Source organism: Cucumis melo, chromosome 6 (assembly GCF_025177605.1).
Source record: "Cucumis melo cultivar AY chromosome 6, USDA_Cmelo_AY_1.0, whole genome shotgun sequence".
Lineage (NCBI taxonomy): Eukaryota > Viridiplantae > Streptophyta > Magnoliopsida > Cucurbitales > Cucurbitaceae > Cucumis > Cucumis melo.
Genome location: NC_066862.1, coordinates 17240972 through 17264808, shown reverse-complemented (window position 1 = coordinate 17264808; position 23837 = coordinate 17240972). Strand labels below are relative to the sequence as shown.

The following is a 23837-nucleotide window of genomic DNA, read 5'->3' as shown; positions in this document are numbered from 1 at the left end:
CTTTCCTCATCAAGCAGAACAAAGCTATGAGAAAAAAAAAAAACTTCTCTTCTCCCTTTCTCTTTTTTCTTTTTTTCTTCTTTTTTAACTTTACATTCTTTTTTATTTCTCTTTTTATAGGAACTAGAGTTGTCAGGTCTTTCTTTGCTTCCAAAAGTGTTTACAAAAGGTGAGACTTATTTCTTCTCTTTATTTTTATTCTTCTTTTTTTCACACTTGTTTGTAGCGGTGATTCTGTCGTCAGCGATCCCACTTCTACTGGGGAACGATCAGGCATTTGCTGTCAAATTCACCTCCCTAATAAGAATGATCGGACATCTTAGTTCTTCTTCGCCGTTAGCGATCCAACTTCTACAAGGGGACGATCAGACATTTGCCGTCAGATCCATCACCCTAGTAGGAACGATCGAACATCTTTGTTCTGCTTCTCCGTAAGCGATCCACTTCTATTAGGAGAAGATCGAACATTTACCATCAGATCGACCTTCGTGGTAGGAACGATCGGGAATCTTCATTTTGCTTTGCCATTAGCAATCCAACTTCTACTAAGAGATGATCAGGTATTTGCCGTGAAATCCACCTCTCGGGTAGTAACGATCGGACATCTTCGTTTAATTTCTTTAAATGTGGAAAAAAAAGAAAAAAAATAGAAATTAAGTGCAAATATATATATATATATATATATATATATATATTAAATAGTTTTATTAAATAAATTAAAGAAAAGAAAGAAAAGAAAGGATAAAAAGAAGAAAAAGAGAAGAAAATTTCATTTTTTCTTTTCTTCTTCTTCTTCTCTTCCCTTCACCACCAAGAATTTTGAAGACATCCAACTTCCATTTTTTTTTCCTTCTACAATTTGCAGAGAACTTCTAAGAGAGAGTTTGGAAGATGAAGAGGAATTTTACTAGAATTTTGAGGTTGAAGAAGAGGAGGAGAACTCAAGCAAAGTGTATCCATGGCTGAATTTTAGTTCATTCTGCACATCACTGGTTTTTAATTCGGTTTGAACTCTTCAAAAGGAATTAAGAGGTGAGGTTTACATTTACTGAAAGTTAACTCATTTGCAAACAAATTTTATGAAGAAAGTTGGAGCAAATTCGGATATTCATTTGCTGCTTTTTGATGAAGAAAACAGGGCAGTTGGTTTTCACTCGAAATCAGGAGGTCTCTTGTTTTTCTTGTATTTTAGAGTGTACCAGTGGAGTTAGAATCTCTATTTGGTATGGTTGAAAAGCTTATTCAATTTACTACAACTTTCCTGACGAAATCGTGAACCAAAATGACTAAAAATCAGTTAAATTGTAGGGACAAGTTAAAGAGGTCATGTGCGCGCGATTCTAGAAGTGGTTCTGTTTCGAGGATTATCTGAGTTTATGCACGGAGAATCAGATTTACATGTCTTCAGATAAGTTTTAGAGGATTTCAAAATGAAGATTTTGATATAAAGAACACTCATTTTGGTTATGTATTGAGAAGGTTATAGTCCTTTGAAGTTTATGTTAGAAATCTGGAAATTTCAGAGAATTGTTGAAATAGGATTTTATTTCTTAAGCTTTGTTTTCGCGAGCGTCATCTTTGGTGCGACATGTTATGTATATCTTTAGAAAACTAGAAAGTTTAGAGTTTTAATACTCGGTTGGGTTGTTGGCAGGCCGAGAAGAATTAAACCGAGCTTATAAACCAAGGATCTAGCCCAAGACTGTGAGTGACAAAACCAACTTTGAAATATTTTCCATAACTGTTATTATGATTGAATGCGATAAATGTTTATTTACGAAGCCATGAAAGGTATTTGAATTCATGACTATTTTCAAGTATACATTTGGAGACTAGATTTCTTAAAGAAATTTATGCTAGCATGTAGATATTAAATGTTTGGAAAGTATTTAAACCATAATGTCTTAAGCAAAGCATGAATTAGTAAGAAGTTTTGTTTTAAGAACTACAGTTTTCCACGAAAGAGCTGAGTAAAGTTCGAGCTTTGAGTAAAATTTATAAGCTGGCATTTTTTTAATATTTTTAGATGATTTATGAAATTTTCATTAACAACATGACTGAGATCTTGAGCCTGAGGCTAGAGATTACCGTGTGCACACTGGTTAGATTCCGTTGTTGACGTTGAGTGTACTCTGTAACAACGATGCTGTCGTGAGTGCTGGGCGGGCCCCACTACGACAAAGATGATGGGAGTGCTGGGCGGGCCCCACTACATCGTAGAGCTTGTAAACGTTGTTGTACTGGGTGTACCCTACACAACGTAGATTTATCATGTTAGTTAAAATTCTTCGATATACTTGATATGCCTTGCTAGATTTCAATGATGAACATGCTGAGTATTCAAGGAAGCTATTCTTACTACTACGCGCTTACATTTACGACTTGTATAAGCAGATTTATATGTGTAAAGTTATCACGTGCTCTTATCTTTAAATTCATAGTTTTAAATTGAGTCACTCACTGAGCTTCATAGCTCACCCTTTCCAAAATGTTTTACCCATTTTCCAGCTAGAGATCGAGTTCCCGATGTCTGATAGACTGCCTTAGTCTGCTGAAGCTCCATTATCAATTGCAAGTACGTGTTTTGAGTTGGGCATAGAGTCTGTGGTGTTGTGATGTATATACACCCTTGTATGTTATAGATACTCCACAGTTTGTATAAGCTTTAGGAGCTTTAGTTGTGTAAATTTTGTTGGTTATATTTTGATTAAGGTGTCTTTAGGTTTACTCGTGAAATCGGTAAATTTTGAGGTACACTTCATGTATGTGTTTGACTATCTGTGTTTGACTAGCCTAGGATCCGCTGTATTTTGTTGCATGTATAATAGTTTATATACTAGATTGGCAAATTCGTCACATGAAAGTTTTAAGCAGAGTCGACAGATACATGTACAAAAAAGCGTTGTTCGTCGGCTTCACGCCATCTTTCGGTCTAAGGTAGCAGGTAGTCTGGGAGGGGGTGTGACATTTGCCATCAAATTCACTACCTTAGTAGGAAGGATCAGACATCTTTGTTCTGCTTCGCTATCAGCAATCCAACTTCTACTAAGAGACGATCGGACATTTGCTATCAGATCCACCGTCTTAGTAGGAACAATCAGGCATCTTCGTGCTGCTTCACCGTCAATGATCCAACTTCTATTAAGAGACGATCAGGCATTTTTCGTTAGATCCACCTCCCTAGTAGGAACGATCAGGTATCTTCATTCTGCTTCACCGTCAGCGATCCAAGTTCTACTAGGGGACAATCAGACATTTTCCGTCAAATCCACCACCCTAGTAGGAAAGATCATGCATCTTCGTTCTACTTCGTTGTCATCAATCCAACTTCTACTAGGAGACGATCAAGCATTTACCGTCAAATCCACCGCCCTACTAGAAATAATCGAACAACTTCATTCTACTTTGTCGTCAATGATCCAACTTCTACTAGGGAACAATCGGACATTTGTCGTCAGATCCACCTTTCTAGTAGGAACGATCAGACATTTGTCATCAGATCCATCTCCCTAGTAGCAACGATCGAGCATCTTTGTTCTGCCTCGTCGTCAGTGATCCAACTTTTACTAGGGGACGATCAAGCATTTGCCGTCAGATCCACCTTCCTAGTAGGAATGACCAGGCATCTTTGCTCTGCATTGTCATCATTCTAAAGAAGAGGAATGACACCATCTTCATTTTGGAGAGGAAGAGTTAGAGTTGCAATGTCGTCGTCATCTTGGAGAGGTAGAGGCAAAGCTACACCGTCATCGTCATCTTGGAACGAGTGAGGTAGAGGTAGAGTTGCATTGTTGACTTCATCTTTGGAAAGGCAGAAGTGGAGCTACACATCATCATCATTTTTATAGAGGTAGAGGCAAAGCTACGTCGTCGTCGTCACCTTTAGAGATAGCAGAGGTAGAGCTGCATTATCATCATAATCTCGAAGAGGCAAAGGCAGAGCTTCTTCACTATCATCATTTTGGAGAGGCAGAGTTGCATCATCATCGTCATCTTATAGAGGCAGAGGCCAAGTTGCACTGTCGTCGTCATCTTGAGAGAGGGAGGTTGAGATGCATCATCATCGTCATCTTAGAGAGGCGAAGGTGAAGTTGCATCATCGTCGGCATCTTGAAGAGAGGGAGGCAGAGCTACACCATCATCATCATCTTGGAGAGGCCGAGCTACATTTGCAATAATAAAGCCTAAAGTCATCAAACTTGAGATTAAAGAAACAACGATGAAGGTTTTTTCTTTTTTTTTTTGGCTTGAAGAAGATGAAGGTTTTGAATTTAAATATGAGAAAGTGACGATGAAGCCTTTGAGCTTGAATGTGAGAAAGCGTCGATGAACCTTCGAGCTTGAATATGCAAAAGCATCAATGAAGCCTTCGAGCTTGAATATTTGAAAGCGTTGATGAAGCCTTCGAGCTTGAATATTCAAAAGCGTCGATGAAGCCTTCAAGCTTGAATATGAGGAAGTGTCAATGAAGCCTTCGAGCTTGAATATGAGGAAGCATCGATGAAACTTTTGAGCTTGAATATAAAGAAGCATTAATGAAGCCTTCGAGCTTGAATATGAGGATGCATCAATGAAGCTTTAGAGCTTGAATATGAGGAACCATCAATAAAGCCTTCGAGCTTGAATATGTGGAAGCATCGATGAAGTTTTCAAGCTTGAATATAAAGATGCATCGATGAAGCCTTCAAGCTTGAATATAAGGAAGCACCAATGAAGCCTTTGAGCCTGAATATGAGGAAGCATCGATGAAGCTTTCTAGATTGAACATGGAAAAGTAACAGTGCAATCCTTGAAGTCGGTGAAGCATTGGTGAAGTCTCCAGTCTTGCATTTGAATGAGCCTTGATGAAATCTTTGAACATAAATTTGAAGACACATCAACAAAGCCTCGGAATTTTATTATGAGAAACTTCTAAACTTGAAAATAGAGTGTTGAACTTCAGGGGAGTAATGCCCTCTATAAGCATCTAACTTTGGAGCATCTTGCTCTTGTTTGTGTGCGACTAAACTTAATATTTATTTTAAGTTGCCTACGTACCCTTATAAGGATTAAGTCATAACGTGGTTCAACTTGAGTTTCTTTTTACTGGACTGAACTTAAAGTTTCCCTTAAGCTGCCTACGTACCCTTTATAATATAGGGATCAAGTCATAACGTAGTTCAATATATTTTTTTTTTTTTTTTGCCATACACCTTTTAACCTCTTGTAGGCTGGGAGCACCATGCAATTTAGGCTTTTACCATAAGGAGTTTTACATATTTAGTAGCTGATATTTTCATCAAGGATTTGTTCACCTTCTTCATTTGTAGAATTGGTGAATATAATAACTTTTGGCTTCACTGTCAAGGAACCTTTTGTATTTATGTCAACAAACAACCTCCTCTTCATGCATAATGGGACACGACTGTGAATCTTATCGTCATTGTTTTCTTCATGAAATGGTTTTGCTTTTAATGTTTTCATCTCGCATTCATGTTGATCGCTTGTTAATCTTTAAACGATCAAAAGCATATGTTGAAGGTCGATCTTTCTTCGATGTAGAGAAACTTAGCATTTTGAAAGCTGTGGTTCAAGTGAAAGTAGACATTGGTTTTCTTCTTCTTTCGTGGCCATGCTCATTCTTTGGACAACTGAAGATCGAGTAGTTAAAGGTTTGATACGATCAAAGACACAAGTCATTTGCTTAATTTCATTTTAATTGTCGACTTTTTCAGAAGATGCATAATTTATGTCGGTTTCTACTATGCTGACAGCATGACATGCATTGACCTCTAATACTTCCTCTAGATGATCATTAAGGAAGTTTCTTAGGATGCATTCTGTCAAAGTTATCGACCGTCGAGGTCGGAGAAAGTCCTCATCTTTTCCTTTGATAGGTCTAGGCTTTCACATCTTCTTATTTCTTTTTCCCTTCTTTTTATGAGGGTTGCTTTCTTTTCCATAGTTTTGATGGAAGTGCAACTACTTTTGAATGAAATTTGGTTGTCTCCCTTTTCGACGAGTCACAGCTATCCATCCTTTACCATCCTCTACGATAGACTCTTTTTTGTTTTGGGAGTCTGTCACAAAATCTTTTGTTGGAATCATACAAATATAGGTTCAAAAGTCCCAAATTGAATCAAAATTTCCCTTTGATCATAAAGCAGTGTTGATGGCAGAACACTTGAAGTCATCTCGACTACAACATGATTCGTCTGAGTCACTTCATCAATATCCAGCTCGATCTTTTTTCACGAGCCAACTTTAGAATCAGATCCTTCAACACGAAACACTTTTCAATAATGTGACTAATGACTTGATGGTACTTACAGTAGTTAGGATCATCTACTTTTCCTACTTGCTCTGGTCGTTTGCATTCTGGCAGCTAAATAAATTGTTTCGCTATTAATTGCTCTAGCATGTCTGCAACATCAAAGTCTGAAAATGGATAAACTTTTTTTTCTGTCTTTCTCTAAGAGTTGGGCATCGCTTTTCATCGCCATCATGCTTCTTTCAAATTTTGTTTCTTTTCTTTTAGAGAAAGATTTCACTGGGGTCATGGGCTTTAGGACTTGATCTGTTTGGCCAAAATAAGAGGCAGGAAAAAGCCATAGAGCAAATCTCGATAATCTCTGGGCTATGGCAGCCCGAGTGAAAGACAAAGCTTTTAGAGTTGGATCTTAGGGCAATTTCAGTGCTTTTCAACATAGATAAAGGACAGAAGCCTAAGAGGTTACGATCTCAGACAATCTTGGGGCCACATTCTATCGAGATTGAAAGTTTGGAGCGAAGGGTGAATAAACTCAGGCCATCTCGGGGTTGTATTCGCCCGAGACTAAAAGCAAAAGAAAGTGTAATTAGGGTTCTTGGGCATGATTTCAGGCATGTCTGGCAGAGAGATGTGAAGATCTTGACAGATCTTGGGCCAATCTTGGCTGAGATCACTTATTCGAAGCGGGACAGACATTTTTTCGAAAAAATTTAATGCGCAAGATTAGCGATTTTTAGACACGAAGGGTGTTTTAAAGACAGCAAACCCTCATTTCTCACCACTTTCACTCCAAGGGTAAGGTTAAGAGAAAAGGTAGAGGGAGGTGAGTTGCTTGTGAGAGTTGAAGCCAAAGCAAAGAAGGTGTTCAGTTAAGAGTTATCCAAGAGGTCAAGGATGTTGGCAACACTATAAGAAATTGCGTTTTTAGTGGCACACCAAAAACGTCACTAAAAAGCAAAAACACGTCGCTAAAAGTATTAGCGGCGCAGAGCCATTCATCGCTAAATCGGTGTAGCTAAAAGTTTTAGCGACACAACAATTACGCACCGCAAAAGATATACTTTTAGTGACGTTTCCGCGTTACTAAAAGTTTACTTTTAGTTTACTTTTAGTAACATATGTTATGTCACTATTTATTTTTTATAGTAACATATTGCACTCACCACTAAAGGTGATATTTTAGTGACAGATAATGTTGTTGCTAAAAGTTAATTTGGAACCGTTACAAATATCTTTTGTGACATATTAAAGTGCGCCACTAAAAATTCCTAGAGTTTTTTTTTTCAGAAAACCAATGCCAATAAAAGTATTTTATTATATAAAAAATAAAATCGGTTGAATAAAAAATTTTGGAACCAATCACAAATTGCCACGTCATTTACTAAAATAATTGCATTTGGGATTAACTAAAAATTGGCATGTATCCTCAATTAAAATTAATGACAAATTGGCCAATTCTAATGATGTCACAAGTCTTTATTATGACCATTAAATCAAATTAAATATTGTTTACTTTGGCTAAAATTCAATTGATCCAAATGTTAAATATGATCCAAACCCATGTGGTTGAGCCCATGGGTTTGGTCCATGGACCAACTAGGCTCAAGTCCATAAAAGCCCACCAGAGAATTCTATAAATAGAAGAGTTCTGTTATAAATCTTTTACTCCAGGAGGTCTAAAGAGAATTTGACTCTAGAAGGTCTAAATAGAATTCTCTCAAGAACTAGAAGACTCCCTAATCATGAAGTCGATTGCCCTCGATGATTGAAGAACTAGAAGACTTCCTAATCATGACCTAATCATGAAGTCGACTGTCCTCGATGATTGAAGCTCCTATGAAGATACAAGGTTTCTTCCAAGTCTCCAACTTAAAAAAAAATCATGTGCTCCACTTTCTCAAATAAAGCCTAAGCATACAATAAGAGAATCAGAGGATTAAATTCTAGAGATTAAATCACATCGTATCAAATCAATGCAAGCATAACATGAACACAAGTTCAACTCCACAAACCAAATTTCTCCAAAAATCTCGTATGAACAAATTGGCACGCCTAGTGGAGTATTTCTACTTCTCATCTCTTTCTCGTCATCTAAATCTACAAGCAAACCAATGACATTAAAGAAAGTTGAATCTAAATTTTCTGTTGCAAGCGACGCTTACACGAGACATGTCACCCGCAGTCACTCAAAGAGGATCATCCAAGAATAGGATTAAGGTTATGTCATCGCACAAAGAATCCTTAAGCAACTGATGGAATCTCCTAAAGGTGGGATCATCATTAGAGAGAATCCTTTGTTTGAAAAATTTACTCCTCATTCTGATCCATCAAACCAAGAATCACACATTGATGCAAAGTCTGTCATGATGGCAGATGTAACAGCTGAGGCAGCCATGGCAGAGATGGAGAGAAAAATAAATTTTCTAATGAAAGCTGTCGAGGAGTGAGATCATGAATCGCTGCCTTGAAAGGTTAAATGAAGGCTTGTGAAACTATTGAGTCAAGCAAAACTCCTAATGTCAAAGCTAATGATAAAGGAAAAGCTATGTTGCAGGAAAGCCAGACGCCAACAGTCCATCTCCATCACCTCCCCATTAGTCCAACAATTGTAGGATATGATCACAAGCTCTATAGGAGCTCAGTATGAAGGATTGCCACAAACTTCTTTTATGTACTCCAAGCCATATACCAAAAGAATCAATGACCTGCGAATGTCGCTTGTGTACCAACCTTTAGAATTCCAACAGTTCGGTGGAAAGGGTAACCCGAAACAGCACATCGCCCACTTTGTCAAAACATGAGAGAATGCAGAATCAAGAGGAGACTAACTAGTTAGGTAGTTCGTTCAAAGCTTGAAAGAAAATGCTTTCAAGTAGTATACTGATCTAGAGCCAAAAGTAATTGACAACTGGAAACAACTAGAAAAAGAGTTCCTAAATCGCTTCTACAGCACCAAGCACACTGTAAGCATGATGGAGCTCACAAATACAAGACAACAATAGGAAGAGCTAGTTATCGACTACATCAATCGATGGAGAGCTCTCAGTCTTGACTGCAAGGATCGACTCTCCAAACTGTCAGCTGTGGAAATGTGCACCCAAGGCATATACTGGGAGCTTCTTTACATTTTGCTGGGAATAAAACCTCGCACGTTTGAAGAGTTAGCGACTCGTGCCTATGACATGGAACTGAGTATTGACAATAGGGGAGCAAAAGATTTCTTGGTTCCAAAAATTAGTAGTGACAAAAATGAAATCAATGACACTAAAAAGATCACAAATAGTGTCATAAAGAACCTCTTATAAGTTAACTACAAACAACAATTATCCATCCAAACTCTTCGGATGACTTAAGCTTTTAAAAGATTCGGGGTTCACATGAAGAAGGCAAGAACTTCTACAAAAGGGGAAAGGTTATTCCTTTCCCCTAGCTCTCATGGAGACAAGCCTCTCGAAGCTCCTCTATTTCTGGTCCTTCCAGACCTCCTTTTTACATAGTAGAGATGGAGACTTTTATAGGCTAATTTGGTTCACTTGTTTGATGATATGAGTTTCGCTTCCTTCTTTGTTATTATTTTTTGGAAGGAAATTCGTGAGTTTAAGTGTTATGTGTCACACCCCATCTCGGAACACCTTCTCACTAGAATTGAGATGTGGCATGAAGTCGACCGACATCGTTCTTCTTATAACAATGTCTATCAATCCTACTTAACTTGTAACTCTTGTTTAAATCCTTTACAACGTTAAACATAAAATGTGGAAAGATAAGTCTAACTTAAAAACTATAATTTAAATCTTTCACGATCCTGACAGAGTTAGAAGACCACATCTCATTATCTTTGAGCCAATTTTCAATTGGCCCATAAAAAATGGTCATCCTTGCAACAACAACCAAAAAGAAAAAGAAAAAAAAAACCAAACGTTTGAAATATACTCAATTTCATATCATGGAAGCAAGTGATTGGTAGAGATTTCGCAAGGCAAATGATACTAATAGACCACTTGCTCTGTCTCGATGTTGCAATGGTAAACCCCACATCTTTGTTCTGTGTTTGCTGAAAGGCCCAACAACCATTCCCACAGTTTCATTCTCTTTTATTGGCCATGGCCTCGGATCTTTTTGCTCCCCGTCGGGCCGATTCGGTTAGCCCCCTTGTAATTTCTGTCTGTTTTCTTATGTTCTCGTTCAATTTATTTGTGGGCTCTTCCATAATTTGTTTCTCTATCATCATAGCTGGTGGTTGCCCTTTAAACACCACTTAATTTCCTCCTTAGCTGAAGGAGAGCCATTCCATTTGGGTGTGTCATGATAATGAAATATTAGACTTCGTGGAGTTTTGGATTTTAGAGAGTATCTAGAACTGGTCCATACCCTTTGATTTGGACATCCTGTAGGAGACGTCTCTGATGAAGTCTGCAATGCCTGGTTGTTAGTAGACAGGCTTGTTAATCATGCAAAAGTATGACGTTCTTATTTATTGTGGGCTTCATTACCTTTGGTTTTCTTTGGTTTTCTTTTCTTTTCTTTTCTCTTGGAATATTGAAGCAAAGATAGGTGTAATCATTTCCTGGGTCAAGCTGTGGCTTCCGTTTAGGCTTGCAATTTTTGGTTTGGGACAGGGCAGTCGATAACCACTTATATGCAAATTAGCCTCTTTATACACTCTAATTTTGTATTTTTAGCCCATATACTGTATTTTATGTGCTATAATGTGGCCCCAAAATTGCAACAACTCTTGTTTCATATATTTTCTTTGTGGAGATTTTGTTGTATTTCTGCATTAGTTGGTTATGAGACAAATGAAAGAATTTTGTGGATCAGATTTCCATTGATTGTTGCCCAACACCGTGTCTATATAAATCTGCTGTTTCCTTAATCATATCACTCTAAAAAGTACAAGCTACAAACATGAAATCCTTTAAAAGTAGGGCTCTTTTGGCTCATACAAACTTTATGAAGTACACTGAATTCGATTGTGGATCATTGGGGAAGAGTAATCTTAGTATTAAGGATAAAGTACCATATCTAAAAGTAATTGATTAAAATCATTTGTTGTTTCAACATAGAATAATTATTCAAGATCAACATACATTACAGAATCTTTTGATATCTGTCTTTATCAATTTCAATACAATCAACTAAATCGGTACAATCAACTGTTTCTTCACTCAAGTCAACTCTGAATTGACTTAATTTATACCTGTGATACAACTAATACACTATAAAACACATGCATGATATTAGTATCAACGATAATATCTATAGAAAATGGAGATCATGACTTGGCTATACTAATAAGGCAAAGTTATAGGCAAGTTAATTTCTAGTTGTGTAGATATAGAGTATACTATTTAAAGTATTCAGCTTGTGTCAATAAATTTTAGTTTTTAGCTTCTTTCGTATATTTTTTAATCGTTCGAGTGTTCTTTTTCGCTAATTGACATCTTTACATTAAACTACTAATTTTTATCAGTCTCATGATAAAATTTTGTTCTGCATAGTTTTGCTTTAGATTTTGAAAATATATCTGGTTTCATATTTATTTTATCTGATATTGATCATCTTTTATCAATTTGATGACTATTGGTAGTTAGTTACCTATATTGCTATTCTGACAAGTGACCACTGAAAGAACAGTTATCCTACTGCAAATGTAGGGCGTACCAGCTAATGTAGTTACTTTTCATTTGATAATTTAAGGTCTTAAAAAACCTAAGCTATTGGCTGAAGACATAAAATGATAGTACAAAGTCAAAAGAGAATCACAGTCTCAGTTGTTTAAACAAGTAGACATGACCCAGACAAGATAACAAAATCCCATCAAGAAGCTGTTAAAAATCTCATATGGACCGGACATGGCCAATATCAGGTATTTGGTTGCAACTTTTCTACTATCTGCAACTTACGCTAGATGTAAAACTGATACATCACTCTCTGATAGTTTTGTTTTCGGCATTCTGTAGACTTGTGAAAAAGCACTATCTTGTTTGCCTAAAAGGAAAATGAATGTAGGAAGCAAACTCATGTGATTTGTGACAACAGATAGATAACAGATGCCCCATTTGCAGTCAAAAAGGGCTTAATCAAGTGGAAGCAACTCTGCTCTCTTTATCATTTCCTCATAATTTCTTTATCTCCTATTTCTCATGTGATCTTGTCCCCTGCAGTGTTATGATTAAAGCTTAAACATCAATTCTTTAACATTAATAAATAAACAAAGCACCAATATGAGTTCCATACTTAGCAAGAAGTTTATTTTATATTGTTTGATTTCTTGGGAATTTAGCTTTGTCCAATCAAACTGGCTCACTCGACCCACCATATTCTTAGATCTTTTTGTTAAATTAAGTCTGGACAAAAATTAACTTTTTATCCTTCTTTTTAAACCCACCCTACTCCTACCCTTCCTCTAGCCAATCCACACCATTTTTCTGTTGATCTATCAATAAATATCATTGCACTTGACATCCCTCCCCCCCTTGTTTCTTGTTTTCTTCAGCGTGAATGGTAAATTCTTATTCAACATCCAAACTCTTTAAAGGAATTATCTTGGGGTAGGTGGAGAGAAAAATTTTGTGTAAGGAGAAGTCATGTCATGAAGACAAAAAATGAGGTGAGTGAAGAACTTGTGTGAACTGAAATAAAGGAGTGTCTATACGTTTCTTTATTATTATTATTTTTTTTCTTTTTTTCATTCTCCTAGACATACTTCTATTTTTGCCATAAGGGAAGTAACTTGCTTTGCAAAATGAAAAAGTAAAAGTAACTTCCTCCCATGCTTTCAGAAATAGATCCCTGAACAAAACCAGTTAAAGTAGGCACTAATTTACTCCATGGTTTCATTAGTAGAAAGTAAAATGTCAAAAGTAAATAAACTTTTGGGTAGTTGTTGGAGTACCAAAGCTTATCTGTTATCCCCCATGCCAAAATTTATACCTAAAGTGGAACATGCAGCTGCAAGCTCCATTGAGAGAAACTGAATTCAGGAACAAAGTAAATCCATCAGGGCTATTAAATAAAAATATTATTGATACTTATGAAAAGTTTATCATATTCCTCACCTCGACCTGATTTTGTAGTGAATAAACATAATTGATAGTCTCATCCAACACCATCGCCATGCCCATTGACTGCAAAATAATATGGAAATTTTGTTTGAACTTGAGAGTTGAGACTCCAATATTTTGTACTGGTCCATGAAAAAAGAAATTACCTTGTGACAACCTGGAATAATGTTTTGCAAGCATTTTAATTTGTGGTTGATTTTCTCTCTTCTCACCTGAAATATGAAAAGACTGTTTTAGTATTGGATTATTCAGTAATTGATATGTATATTGAAGACCAGTATATCAATCCGTCAAACTCATTGTGTTTAGGAAGAAATATTGTATAATTTAGTAAATACCCTTTCTGCTAAACTGTGACTATCTGTTGCTTGACCTCGTTTTGCTCTAACATGAACTACTCCAGGCTTTTCTTGTTCTTTCTCACAATTCCTTCTTTTCCTTCCTCCTCCCAAGTTCTGAGTAAACAAAGAAACAAATAAGATGCGTATCTAATGCTTAAAGAGAGAATATAAGTTCAAATCAATAGAAAGAATTTTCTGGAAAATTGACACTTGCTTTTGAAGACCTAGCATTACTACTGTCATTTCCAAAAGCTGCACAAAGGATTCCTGAATTGCTTTCTGATACTTGTTTCTCTTTTCTTTTCATGGTTTCTTGTGCACTATCTACAAGTAGACTGCTTCGAGTTATCACTGGAAAATCTTTCTGACATTTCAGTAGAGCAACAGAAGAAAAATTGGAAAGTGAGCTTGGCGATGTGTTTTCCGGTAGCTGGAAATGGTAGCCCCAGAAGTTTTCCACTGATGATTCTGTTTCATTGAAATCCTCTAACACACTCTCCGTCGCATTAGAGAACTGGTTTATGACTTCCATATTGAAGGTCATTTCTTCAGATGCTTTGGAAGACTTGAAGTGTTGCAGGTTTTGTCTAAATTCTCTCATGGTTGAGTTTCTCAAAGTTTGTAGGCTTAACTACTTATATGGGTTATTTAAATCAAATTGCCCAATAAAAAACTTGTATTTACCAGTTGGATGTGGATGCAATTTATGATTTCCTTCAAAACTAAGTAAGTGAAGATGATTACTAGATAGTTAGCACTTGTGATCTGCTTGATACAAAACCCCATTTTCTGACGTTGAAACTCCCTGATAAGTAGGGTCCATGATAAGGATATACATGTTATCTAATATGTATTAGCAAATGTAAGCATCTATGGTTGGTTTGATTTTCTACTGTTTGGGAAAGGAGAGAGAGATAAATCAAAATTTTAGTGTAAAGAGGAAGTAATAAAGCCATAAAGAGGCAAATGAAGATAACAACACAAATCTTGTTTATCTCAGATCTTCTTTTGTATGCTTTAACATTTTCTGACCATAGCTGCTTTCATATTTTTTTCCTTCTTCCCCACTTTCCATTATGAGCAGAAGTTCTCTTTTGAGAAGCATAGCTAGACTACAGATGATAAGAAGCAGAAGCCGACTAAATTAGCAGGTAATCCTTACTTTTTCAGAAAATTTCTTCCTTTTGATAATTTTCCAAATGCTTTTAAGACGAATAAATTGAGTGAGTTTCTTGGAAATTGGTTAATGGTTGGATGATTAGTGCTCTACTTGGAATGAAAATGATGGAAATAACATTATTGGCTCCTAACTACTATTGATTGTGATGTGAAGCACCAAAACAAGGTTAACAAAGGTCCCTTTCTTGAAACAGATTTTGCATTCAATATTGTTGCTGCCAACTTATAAGTTTCCGTTATATGTTTGAATAAATAGATTTTTGACATGTGTCTTAGATAAAGTTTGATGAATAGTTCTGTGTATATTGGTGAATTATGTGAAGTAAATGCTAATTTTTAAAATGAATTCCCTTTGGGGGTGGATTGAGTTGGACGATCTGGATGAGTATGGTTTTTCCAAAAGTTTGTAAATATGTGCATGAATAAGGTCATTTGTTCTTTGCAGTTGACGTTGAAGAACAAAATTGATAAACATCTTTGTTCTATTTGTTTTCTCGACTTTTGAAGCACAATCACCAGTAGCATCAATATTTTATTTATTTCAATGTTAGTCCTGACTCCTGATGCATCTTTAAATAATCAAAATCTGATTCTTTCATGCAGATTAGTGATTAATTATTCAAGTCCCGCTTAATAACTTGAGAAGTTGCCTTCTTCTTCTTCTTTTTGTTTTTGTTTTTTTATTTTTTTGGACATCTCAATATTAAAATTTCCCATATATTATGAACAGTTTTCATATTCATCCTTTTTTAGTATTATTAGATCATAGTTTTTCTATCCCCCTTAGCTTTGCTGGAATGAAGGCTAAACAAATTGGCACTATATCACCATAGGTTTGTATTTGGTTAAATCTGATTATCTCATTGCTTGTAGCCATTTTTTTAATACCAAAAGTGGAGATTTGAACCCAACCTCTGATTTCAACGGAATGAGTACGAGTACGCTGTTGTGCTTCACTCACTTGAGTTTTATGAACCATTTTTAGACCTCCATTTCTAATCTTAATCTTAATGGAGCCTCTAACAAGCAAAGCTGACTTGTGAAGTTTGCAAATTACTCACAAATTTGAGATTTTCACAGGCAAACCCTTCCATACCATCCTCTAGATCTTTCCTACCCTTAAAAACAGTGGTATTCAGACTGACTTTTGGTGGCTGCCCGGGAAGAATGGTTGGGAGTCCATGTTGATGCAGTGGATAGGGAGGTAGTATATTGATAATAGTATTCTCTGAGGGGTTGTTTCTAATAAAAGGAACTGCCTCAATCATGTATGAGAAGTTCCCTTGTTCCAAGTGAATCCCCACAGTGATAATAAAAGTAACCCAATTAACAAAATGATAACATCCCAAGAAAACTAACACAGATTTGATTTGGAAAATTGATCGAAGATCAAGAAGAAAGGAGAATTTGCTCCTATCTTCAAGATTTCAAATCTACGAGAAATTCATTCAAATTCAAGTTATCCTATTATAAAATGTGGAATTACAACTCTATTTAAACTAATTGAAAAGACACTATGAAACGACGTAACTTTTCAACTAAATTGTTTAGATTCATAAACTACAACTACTCTCATAATTGTAAATATACAAAATTAAATAAGTACATAATTCGTAAAGATGTGAAGAAATCTGAATTTTTAGATTCATTGTGGCTTTTGGATGAAAAGTTGTCCTTTTCTGCATCAATAGTTACAATTATTCACCTTGGAAGCTTAGTTTGGAAGTAGTTCATTTAATGCTTCAACTAATCATTGTCAATTATTTGTTTATCATTTTCCTTTTTCTATATTAAGTACTTCTTGTAAAGCAACTTCGTAGTCATTGTCTCGAACTTTGGAAATAAGTTTGAAAGTCTTGTCTCTTCCAAAAGCAAATGTGAAATTTCTTTGTAGCCTGTCCAATTGTCGGTGATCAAAATTTGCAAACTTGAATATCTTCCGTTGTGTCTTTAATGAAGGAAGAAACGCAAGGAAAGTAATAGGAAAGATCATTAGTAAAAACAATAATTCCACTCATGATTTTCCTCACTCAAATACTTTTTTTTTTCACTTGCTCTCTTAATCACAGTATTTTTTTTTCTATTGTCTCGTAGGTCTCACTTTTCTCTGAAGAGTTTGTTATGGTCTCGGGTTGAAGTATCTTCTTGCCCTCCATGACTACGTCTCCTTTTGATTCCACTCCAAAATTTTGGTGATAACCCTCACACATCTCAACAACTTTATCGTTTGAATCATCCTTCTTTACTTGTGGAAGATCTCCATCATTTGGAATTGGTTGGTCATTTTTTCGGCAGTGGATGATTTTTCATATTTTTGATAACTTGTGTTTGGTTCTTCCTTGCTCTTGCAACTTCAATTGTTCGTTAAATGAGATGTCTTTCAAATTGCGTAACTCAGACAGACTTTCTCATATATTCTTCCAAAATTTATGATGTTTATTGGCACAAGTGTTGTGGCAATTTCCTCGTGGCTGAGATATATCATAACACTTCTAGTGTCTCGAACTTAAGCAAATTTTATAGTTTTCTCGTGAGAATCATGTAAAAACAATGACAGTTTTGCTAGAAGGTGGAAAGTCACAAAAATATCAAATATAGAAAACAAGTGTAACTAGGTAATGAAACAAACTTTTAAGAAGCAAAGGAAGCTAAGAGAAATTGAAGATAGAATTTTGGTAAATGAGAATGAACAAAAAGGTGTGAATGAAAAGATGGGAATGACAGAAAGATGGAGATGGAATTTGTTTGGACTCCTTTTAGATTCAAACCACAATACTTCGAAACTTGCTTGAGAATTTTTTTTTTAAACACAGAATACGAAAAATCACAAGAAGATTATAAGTCACCTTTTTTTGCTTTTTTTTTTTCACTTCCTTTTCTTCGTGTTTCTTTCTTTCTTTCTTTCTTTTAAATTTTTTGTTTATTTTATCAACAATCACATATAACATATAACGTATGAAGCAATAAAATATGAAAAAATGAAGAGTCACAAGAAATATGAAGAAATGGTTCTATGACGTGGAAAAGAAAACAAAGTAAGAATATCATTTGTTTAGAGCCAAAAGCTCTTATACCAAACGCTCTTATACCAAACGATAAAGAGAATTATATTCACGTATGAGAACCCCTTATTCCAGGTAAATTCCTACGATGATAATAAGTAATAACACCAAAGTAGTAACAACCATAAGAAAAGTGAAATAGATTTGGCTTTGAAAATTGATCAAAAATTAATAAGAAAGAAGAATTTGATCCTAACTTCAAGATTTCGTACTCTCCACAATCTAATTCTACCAGATTTAAAATCCCAAAATATGCATTCTAAACACCAAAAATACAAACAAAACATAAAGCTTGAGAGATAAAACTGTAAAAAAATTCATTCAAATTCAAGTTGTCTTATTACAAAATGTAGAATTACTTTAAATTAATTGAAAAGACGCTATGAAAGAACAAAACATTTCACCTAAATTGTTTAGATTCATAAAAAATCCTTAATATGTAATTCATTAAAGAAGGAAATGAATATGAACTTTTAGATTTATTGCGATTTTAGGAAGAAAATTTGCCTTTTGATGCACATGCACAAATAGTTGCAATCTTCACCGTGATTTGGAAGCTCTCAGCTTGGAAGTAGTTTACGATGCTTCAAGTAATCATTACCCTTTATTTGCTTATCATTCTGTCGTTTTTTTCGAGAAGATTCCTTCATCGAATTTTAAGGGTTGTTTCGAGACAATGAGTAAATTATTATAGGTCTAGGTTATTTTCGTTGGGTTACAATAATTTGTATTATATTATTTTAGTTTGAGAAGAAAATAGTAAACATTGTAACAAAGAATAAAAATATGACTATAAAATAGTAAAAACTATACTAAATAGTAAATACCGTAGCATTGAGTGTCTTGAAAGAATGTTTACTATAGTTAAATAGAGAAAATACTATTTCATGTATCAAATAGATGGTTATTATAAACTTATATAACCCTTGTCCCAAACACGCCATAAGTATTTTTCTTTTTTGTAAAGCAACTTTGTAGTCATCTTCTCAAACTTTGAGATAGAAAATTTTGTCACCTTCAAATAATTAGTAATGATTAGCTGAAGTGAGAAGTGAAGTGAACTACTTACAAGCTAAGCTTCCAATAATTGGTAAAGAATTGAAAACTATTCTTACACCAAAAGATATCTTTTTATCCAAAAGTCACAATGAATCGAAACATTCAGATTTATTTACATCTTTAACGAATTACGTACTCATTAAGTTTTATATATTTATATTTATGAGGCTAATGGAAGGATTTTTATGAATTTAGAAAATCTACTCGAAAGGTTGTGCCCTTTCACATTCCCTCTTTTCAATTAGTTTAAAGTAATTCCACATTTTGTAACAGGACAACTTAAATTTAAATGATGGATTTCTAATTGAGTTTTATCCCTCAAACTATATGCTTTGTTTGTATTTTTGTGTGAAGAATACATGTTTTAAAACTTTCAATCTAGTTTGATTAATTAGAGTTTGAAATCTTGAAATTAGGAACAAGTTCTCCTTTGTATTTAATTTTTATCAATTTTTCAAGCAAATTATATTCTCGGGTCTTAAGTTATCTTTATTACTGAAGTGGGTCCACCTAAAATAAAAGGAGTTAGGATTGATATAGTTCTTTTTATCAGTTTTGTTTTTGCAATTAAAAGATTCTCACTCGGTGAGAATGTATTTTTTCCTAAAGTGGAAATTCCTGCATGAAGGCATCAAAATAATAAGGTAATTGTATGTACAATATCCATTGTTGTAAAAGTTTAGCTCATTTATTTGTGTAAAGAGAGACTCCCGTTTGTTCCTCTTCGACGGTGCCTCGAAATGTCGAGCTGCAAATTGCAGCTCAACCAAAGTAAATAAACAGAAACACGTCTAATACCTCGTCTGTGAATTAGCTGGAGCTTGCTAAGTTCTCCCCCATTACCTGAATTTCCGAATTCTCTAAGAAGAAAAAAACTAAACAAAAAACAAAATGATGCCTTCCTCAGATGATTTCTCTTCGTTGAATTCCAATATATATATAAAATCAGTTACAGGGGTTTAATACTTATTGCTTATATACGGGATATGATGTAAGACCGACGGCTGGAGATTTTCCTTTTCTTACCTTGTCCAATTTTTCTCTCGACCATTTTTGTGTCAATTTCTTCAGCCTCTTTCTGCCATTTCTGTTTTGCAGCTTCCTTAAGCTTCTTCATCTAATTGAAGTCGTAAAGGTTTTTGTTGATGAGTTTTCATGTTTTTTCGTATCTAATCAGATACCTAACTTTGCTTATTTTGTGTCACACAGTACACATAAATGCCTAATCATCTAAGGAAAAATGCGAAGTTTCATTATGTTGAAATTTTAATATAATAATAATAAAGACTAAAATTAGGAGTTTGTTTAGATTTGAAGATTAAAACAAACCTTTTAAAAGTATAAGGACAAAATACAACAAATCTTATGGTTTAAAGGCCAAAATAGTTTTTAAACCACAATAATAATAATTGTAAGTGTTATTTTTCAAAAATAAATGATTGTTCGATGAGATTTATGGACAAATTTAGTTCGTTGAATTTAAATTTTGTATTTTTATTAATTTTAATATAGTGAGTACAATCTCTAATACATGATCCTTTTTTGCTTTTATTTAGAAAAAATAAACTTTAGTCTTTTAAGTTTGCGGGTTTTCTTGGATAATCTACCTTCAGGTTTAAAGGTTCTCCTAGATGATCGGCCTTTGGGCTTTTTGATATTTTTGGATTGGCCTTTGACTTGTTGATCTCTTGGAGAATCGACCTTCAAATTTATTGATCATACAGGATTATCAGCCATTGGGCTTGTTGATCTTGGGCTTGTTGATCTTCTTGGATCAATCTCTAGCTTGCTGATCTCTTAGAAGACTTGTTCTTCTCTTGGAGAATCGGCCTTTGGATTTATTGATCTTTCTTGGATGATCAATCTTCAGGTTAGATGATTTAGTTAGGATTGGTCTATGGTTTGCTGATTTGTTTGGATCGATCTTACAATTTTACGGGAGATATATTCTTTAGATCTTTGATCGTCTAAACTTTATACCTTAAGAGTTCTAGAGCCTCAATCTTCAAAACTTAGGTGCTTCAATACCCTAGAATTCAATAAAGGTTTAATCTTCCAAGCTTTCAATTTTTAGTAGGTGATAGTCTTGAGATGAATCATAATTTTAAAGTTTTGAGAACTTTAGAGCTTTAATCTTCGAATCTCTAAAGCTTCAACACTTCGCCATCAATTCTTCCCATCCCACAAAATGAAGTAGCAAGGTCTTTATTTTTGGAGGTTTCCATGGATCACACATGGGCTTGGGCTAAAGTTAGGTTTAAATTGGGCTTGCCTTGAGTAATGTTACTTACCTCGATCCAATTCACTTATAATTTTCAGGATGGGTTTGAGCTTTTGTCGCGATGATATACTATAGTTTAATTTGTCGAAATTTCTCAATTCAACAAATGTCTCATTTTCTAGATTTATGTAGCTTCTGATGTGATGTCTATACTATGTGAATCTCAAAAAATATAATTTCAAATCAAATTATGATTTTGACTTCTTTAATTTGATGCATCATACATGTACATATAAATTATGATTTTGACTTCTTCAATTTTGTTTGCTTGACACGCTACAAGAAATAGTGGATCTCTCGATGCCTAAAACATTGGCACATAGACTTAAATGCGTCGAAGAAGAATTTTTTTACGCATAAGGGATCGTTGGGAGCCAACTTGGGGATATTGCGTCGGGGGACGAAATCTTGATGCGTTTTGGCCGCCCGTCGGAAGTTCATTACTCCCGACGCCACAATTCCTGACGGATTGAGGCACGTCGGAAGAAGGAAATGTCCAATGTGCTCATTTCGGTGTCAAGAGTAAGGAATGCCCGACGCAGTGTGAGAGCTAGTCTCCTAATGCTTTAAAACGTCGGGATATGTTATTAATTCCTAACATCCTTGTCCGTCGGGAGATTATGTTGTTCTATTTTTTTTCAATTATTATGTTCAAATTTTTTATGCTGTGGTACTTTTTTGAGTTTCGATTCGATTTAAATTCAATAAAGTTTTCAATTAGAACAACACAAAATTAATAAATGGATTGAAATACCAAATTGTCATTTATAAAATTAGAACATAATTTCAACTATTTGAACACATACATATTGTTTGAAAAATTACATAAAAAAGAAAACGAATATATCATCTCTCATCGCTCCGGATGTCATCTTCAAACAAGTCAGCACCTACAAAGACATGAAAGTAAGGTACATTATTCAAAGTTCAAAGAAACCAAAATGCATGGATATGCCAAAAACCAAAACTTAGGAACAAAAAATTATCAAAGTACAACCCCTAATCAAACTTCCTCTCTTTCAACTTCGAAACAAAAAATAATCAAAGTACAAACCCTAATCAAACTTTCACTCTTTCAACTTAGAAACAAACAATAATCAAACTACAAGCCCTAAATACCAAATCTCTCAACTTTTACTCTTTCTACAAATGGTTAACCAACAGTAGAGACTCAACTTACACATGTAAACTTTCAAAGTAACGTTTAACCTCCCTCCTCCCTCAAACTCACACAATGATCATTATTTAATTGTTTTCTTTTTACCGACACCATACATGTACACGTCGAGAGATGAGTGACTATTCCCGATGTGTACATGTATGGCATCGGGAATGCCCTACTATTCCCGACGTTTTACATGCAATATAGGAGAATAGTGAAGGTCGTTGATGCTGATCTTACTACGTCGATAATACTCCATATCTCTCAACGCTAAAAAATGCATCGGGATATCCCCATTTTCTTGTAGTGGCACACATTTGGCCAAGTAATAAAAGATAAATTTTAGTTAAGATTGACTTTCTTATTTCCAATTAAACTTTAATTTGAACTAAAGTATAATTTATGCTCCACTTTATGTCATGTCCTGCCCCAAGATCACTTCATGCAACCATGTGGGGGCATGACCGCCAAGACCTTCAATGTGTATCTTCTCATGAGATAACGTGCTAAACGCCTAGTAAGAGGTTTTAAAATAACAATCACTCTTAATACATAACTCGACAGCACAAGATAGAACAAACAAACTTCTTTTTGTTTACTTAACAACATGCGTTCCAAATACAATACTTAATACAAGCTCCATTAAGTATAATAATTTATAAAATAAGGCTTCCAATGGCTAGTGCAACTTCACACTTGATTACTTACTTCCATGGATTCAAATATACTTTTCTTCGTAATTCTCCATTCATCTAGCCGCAAACATTCCCATATTGTTATTATTGGACCATTATTAGAATTCTTTTCTTCAAAAACCAACGTCTAAAGATGGTAGTTTTGAAATTATTTCAAATGCCCAATAGACTAGGATTAAGGGGAATCCTAATTACGAATAGACAACACCCTTGTTCAGATTAGTAGCTTTCTTGAAAAATTCATATGTTAAATTATATCAAAATCTTCCTCATGGATATTCATTTAACTCTTTTTCTTTGTCCACAATACGTAAATGTTTCCAGTTAATTTTGATATGTACTTGGCTTGGGACGAGGATATTCTGTAAAATGTAAAGATTTGATAATTTAATCTTTGAAATAACTCTCAAAATCTCGCATCATTTTGAACGTTCTTTCTAAATCACTCCTCGATGCCCTTTGATCATGCAAGTAGAAGGATGTTTTAAGTTCTCATGTGTTATCTCTGTCTGTTAAATCAACCATACTGAAGTTGTGTCCTTTTAGTCCAGTTATCAAGCAAAAATCTTTTAACCCAAATTGCACAATCTATCCGTTAAAATTGAATGCCAGTACATTTAGCTTCCTATTATAAACTTGTCTCTGTACCAAGTGTAGTTTGAGACTTAGTGTTGGATTTTTGTCCATCTTTAGGTTTAAAAAATGTTCGAAAGGACTTTTCATGACTTCATATGAACATTG

General features: G+C 34.8%; 1 protein-coding gene and 1 long non-coding RNA gene across 15 annotated transcripts; one reads left to right on the top strand and one right to left on the bottom strand.

Annotated features, from left to right (window-relative positions):
* The first annotated feature begins 811 nt into the window (after positions 1 to 811).
* Positions 812 to 17285, top strand: LOC103496785 (uncharacterized). 10 transcript variants are annotated; one of them, XR_007821703.1, is made up of 8 exons: positions 812 to 1032; positions 1139 to 1223; positions 1298 to 1704; positions 2509 to 2575; positions 11951 to 12119; positions 13993 to 14238; positions 14743 to 14809; positions 16932 to 17285. It is a non-coding gene; the product is annotated as an uncharacterized LOC103496785 (long non-coding RNA). The 10 variants fall into 10 exon arrangements; XR_007821701.1 differs by having other exon boundaries at positions 813 to 1032; positions 1309 to 1704; XR_007821704.1 differs by lacking the exon at positions 1139 to 1223 and having other exon boundaries at positions 814 to 1032; positions 1309 to 1704.
* LOC103496786 (transcription factor BEE 3-like) lies at positions 11912 to 14742 on the bottom strand. Of its 5 annotated transcripts, none has more exons than XM_008458776.3 (6): positions 13873 to 14739; positions 13656 to 13772; positions 13464 to 13529; positions 13312 to 13380; positions 13187 to 13226; positions 11912 to 12411 (listed from the first exon to the last, which is right to left on the bottom strand). In XM_008458776.3, the coding sequence occupies exons 1-6, from the start codon at positions 14257 to 14259 to the stop codon at positions 12395 to 12397; spliced, it is 696 nt and encodes a 231-aa protein (XP_008456998.1). In that variant the 5' UTR covers positions 14260 to 14739; the 3' UTR covers positions 11912 to 12394. The 5 variants fall into 5 exon arrangements, with proteins under 5 accessions (XP_008456998.1, XP_008456996.1, XP_050942165.1 ...); XM_008458774.3 differs by having other exon boundaries at positions 13149 to 13226; positions 13873 to 14738; XM_051086208.1 differs by having other exon boundaries at positions 13312 to 13529; positions 13873 to 14742.
* Positions 17286 to 23837: the final 6552 nt, after the last annotated feature.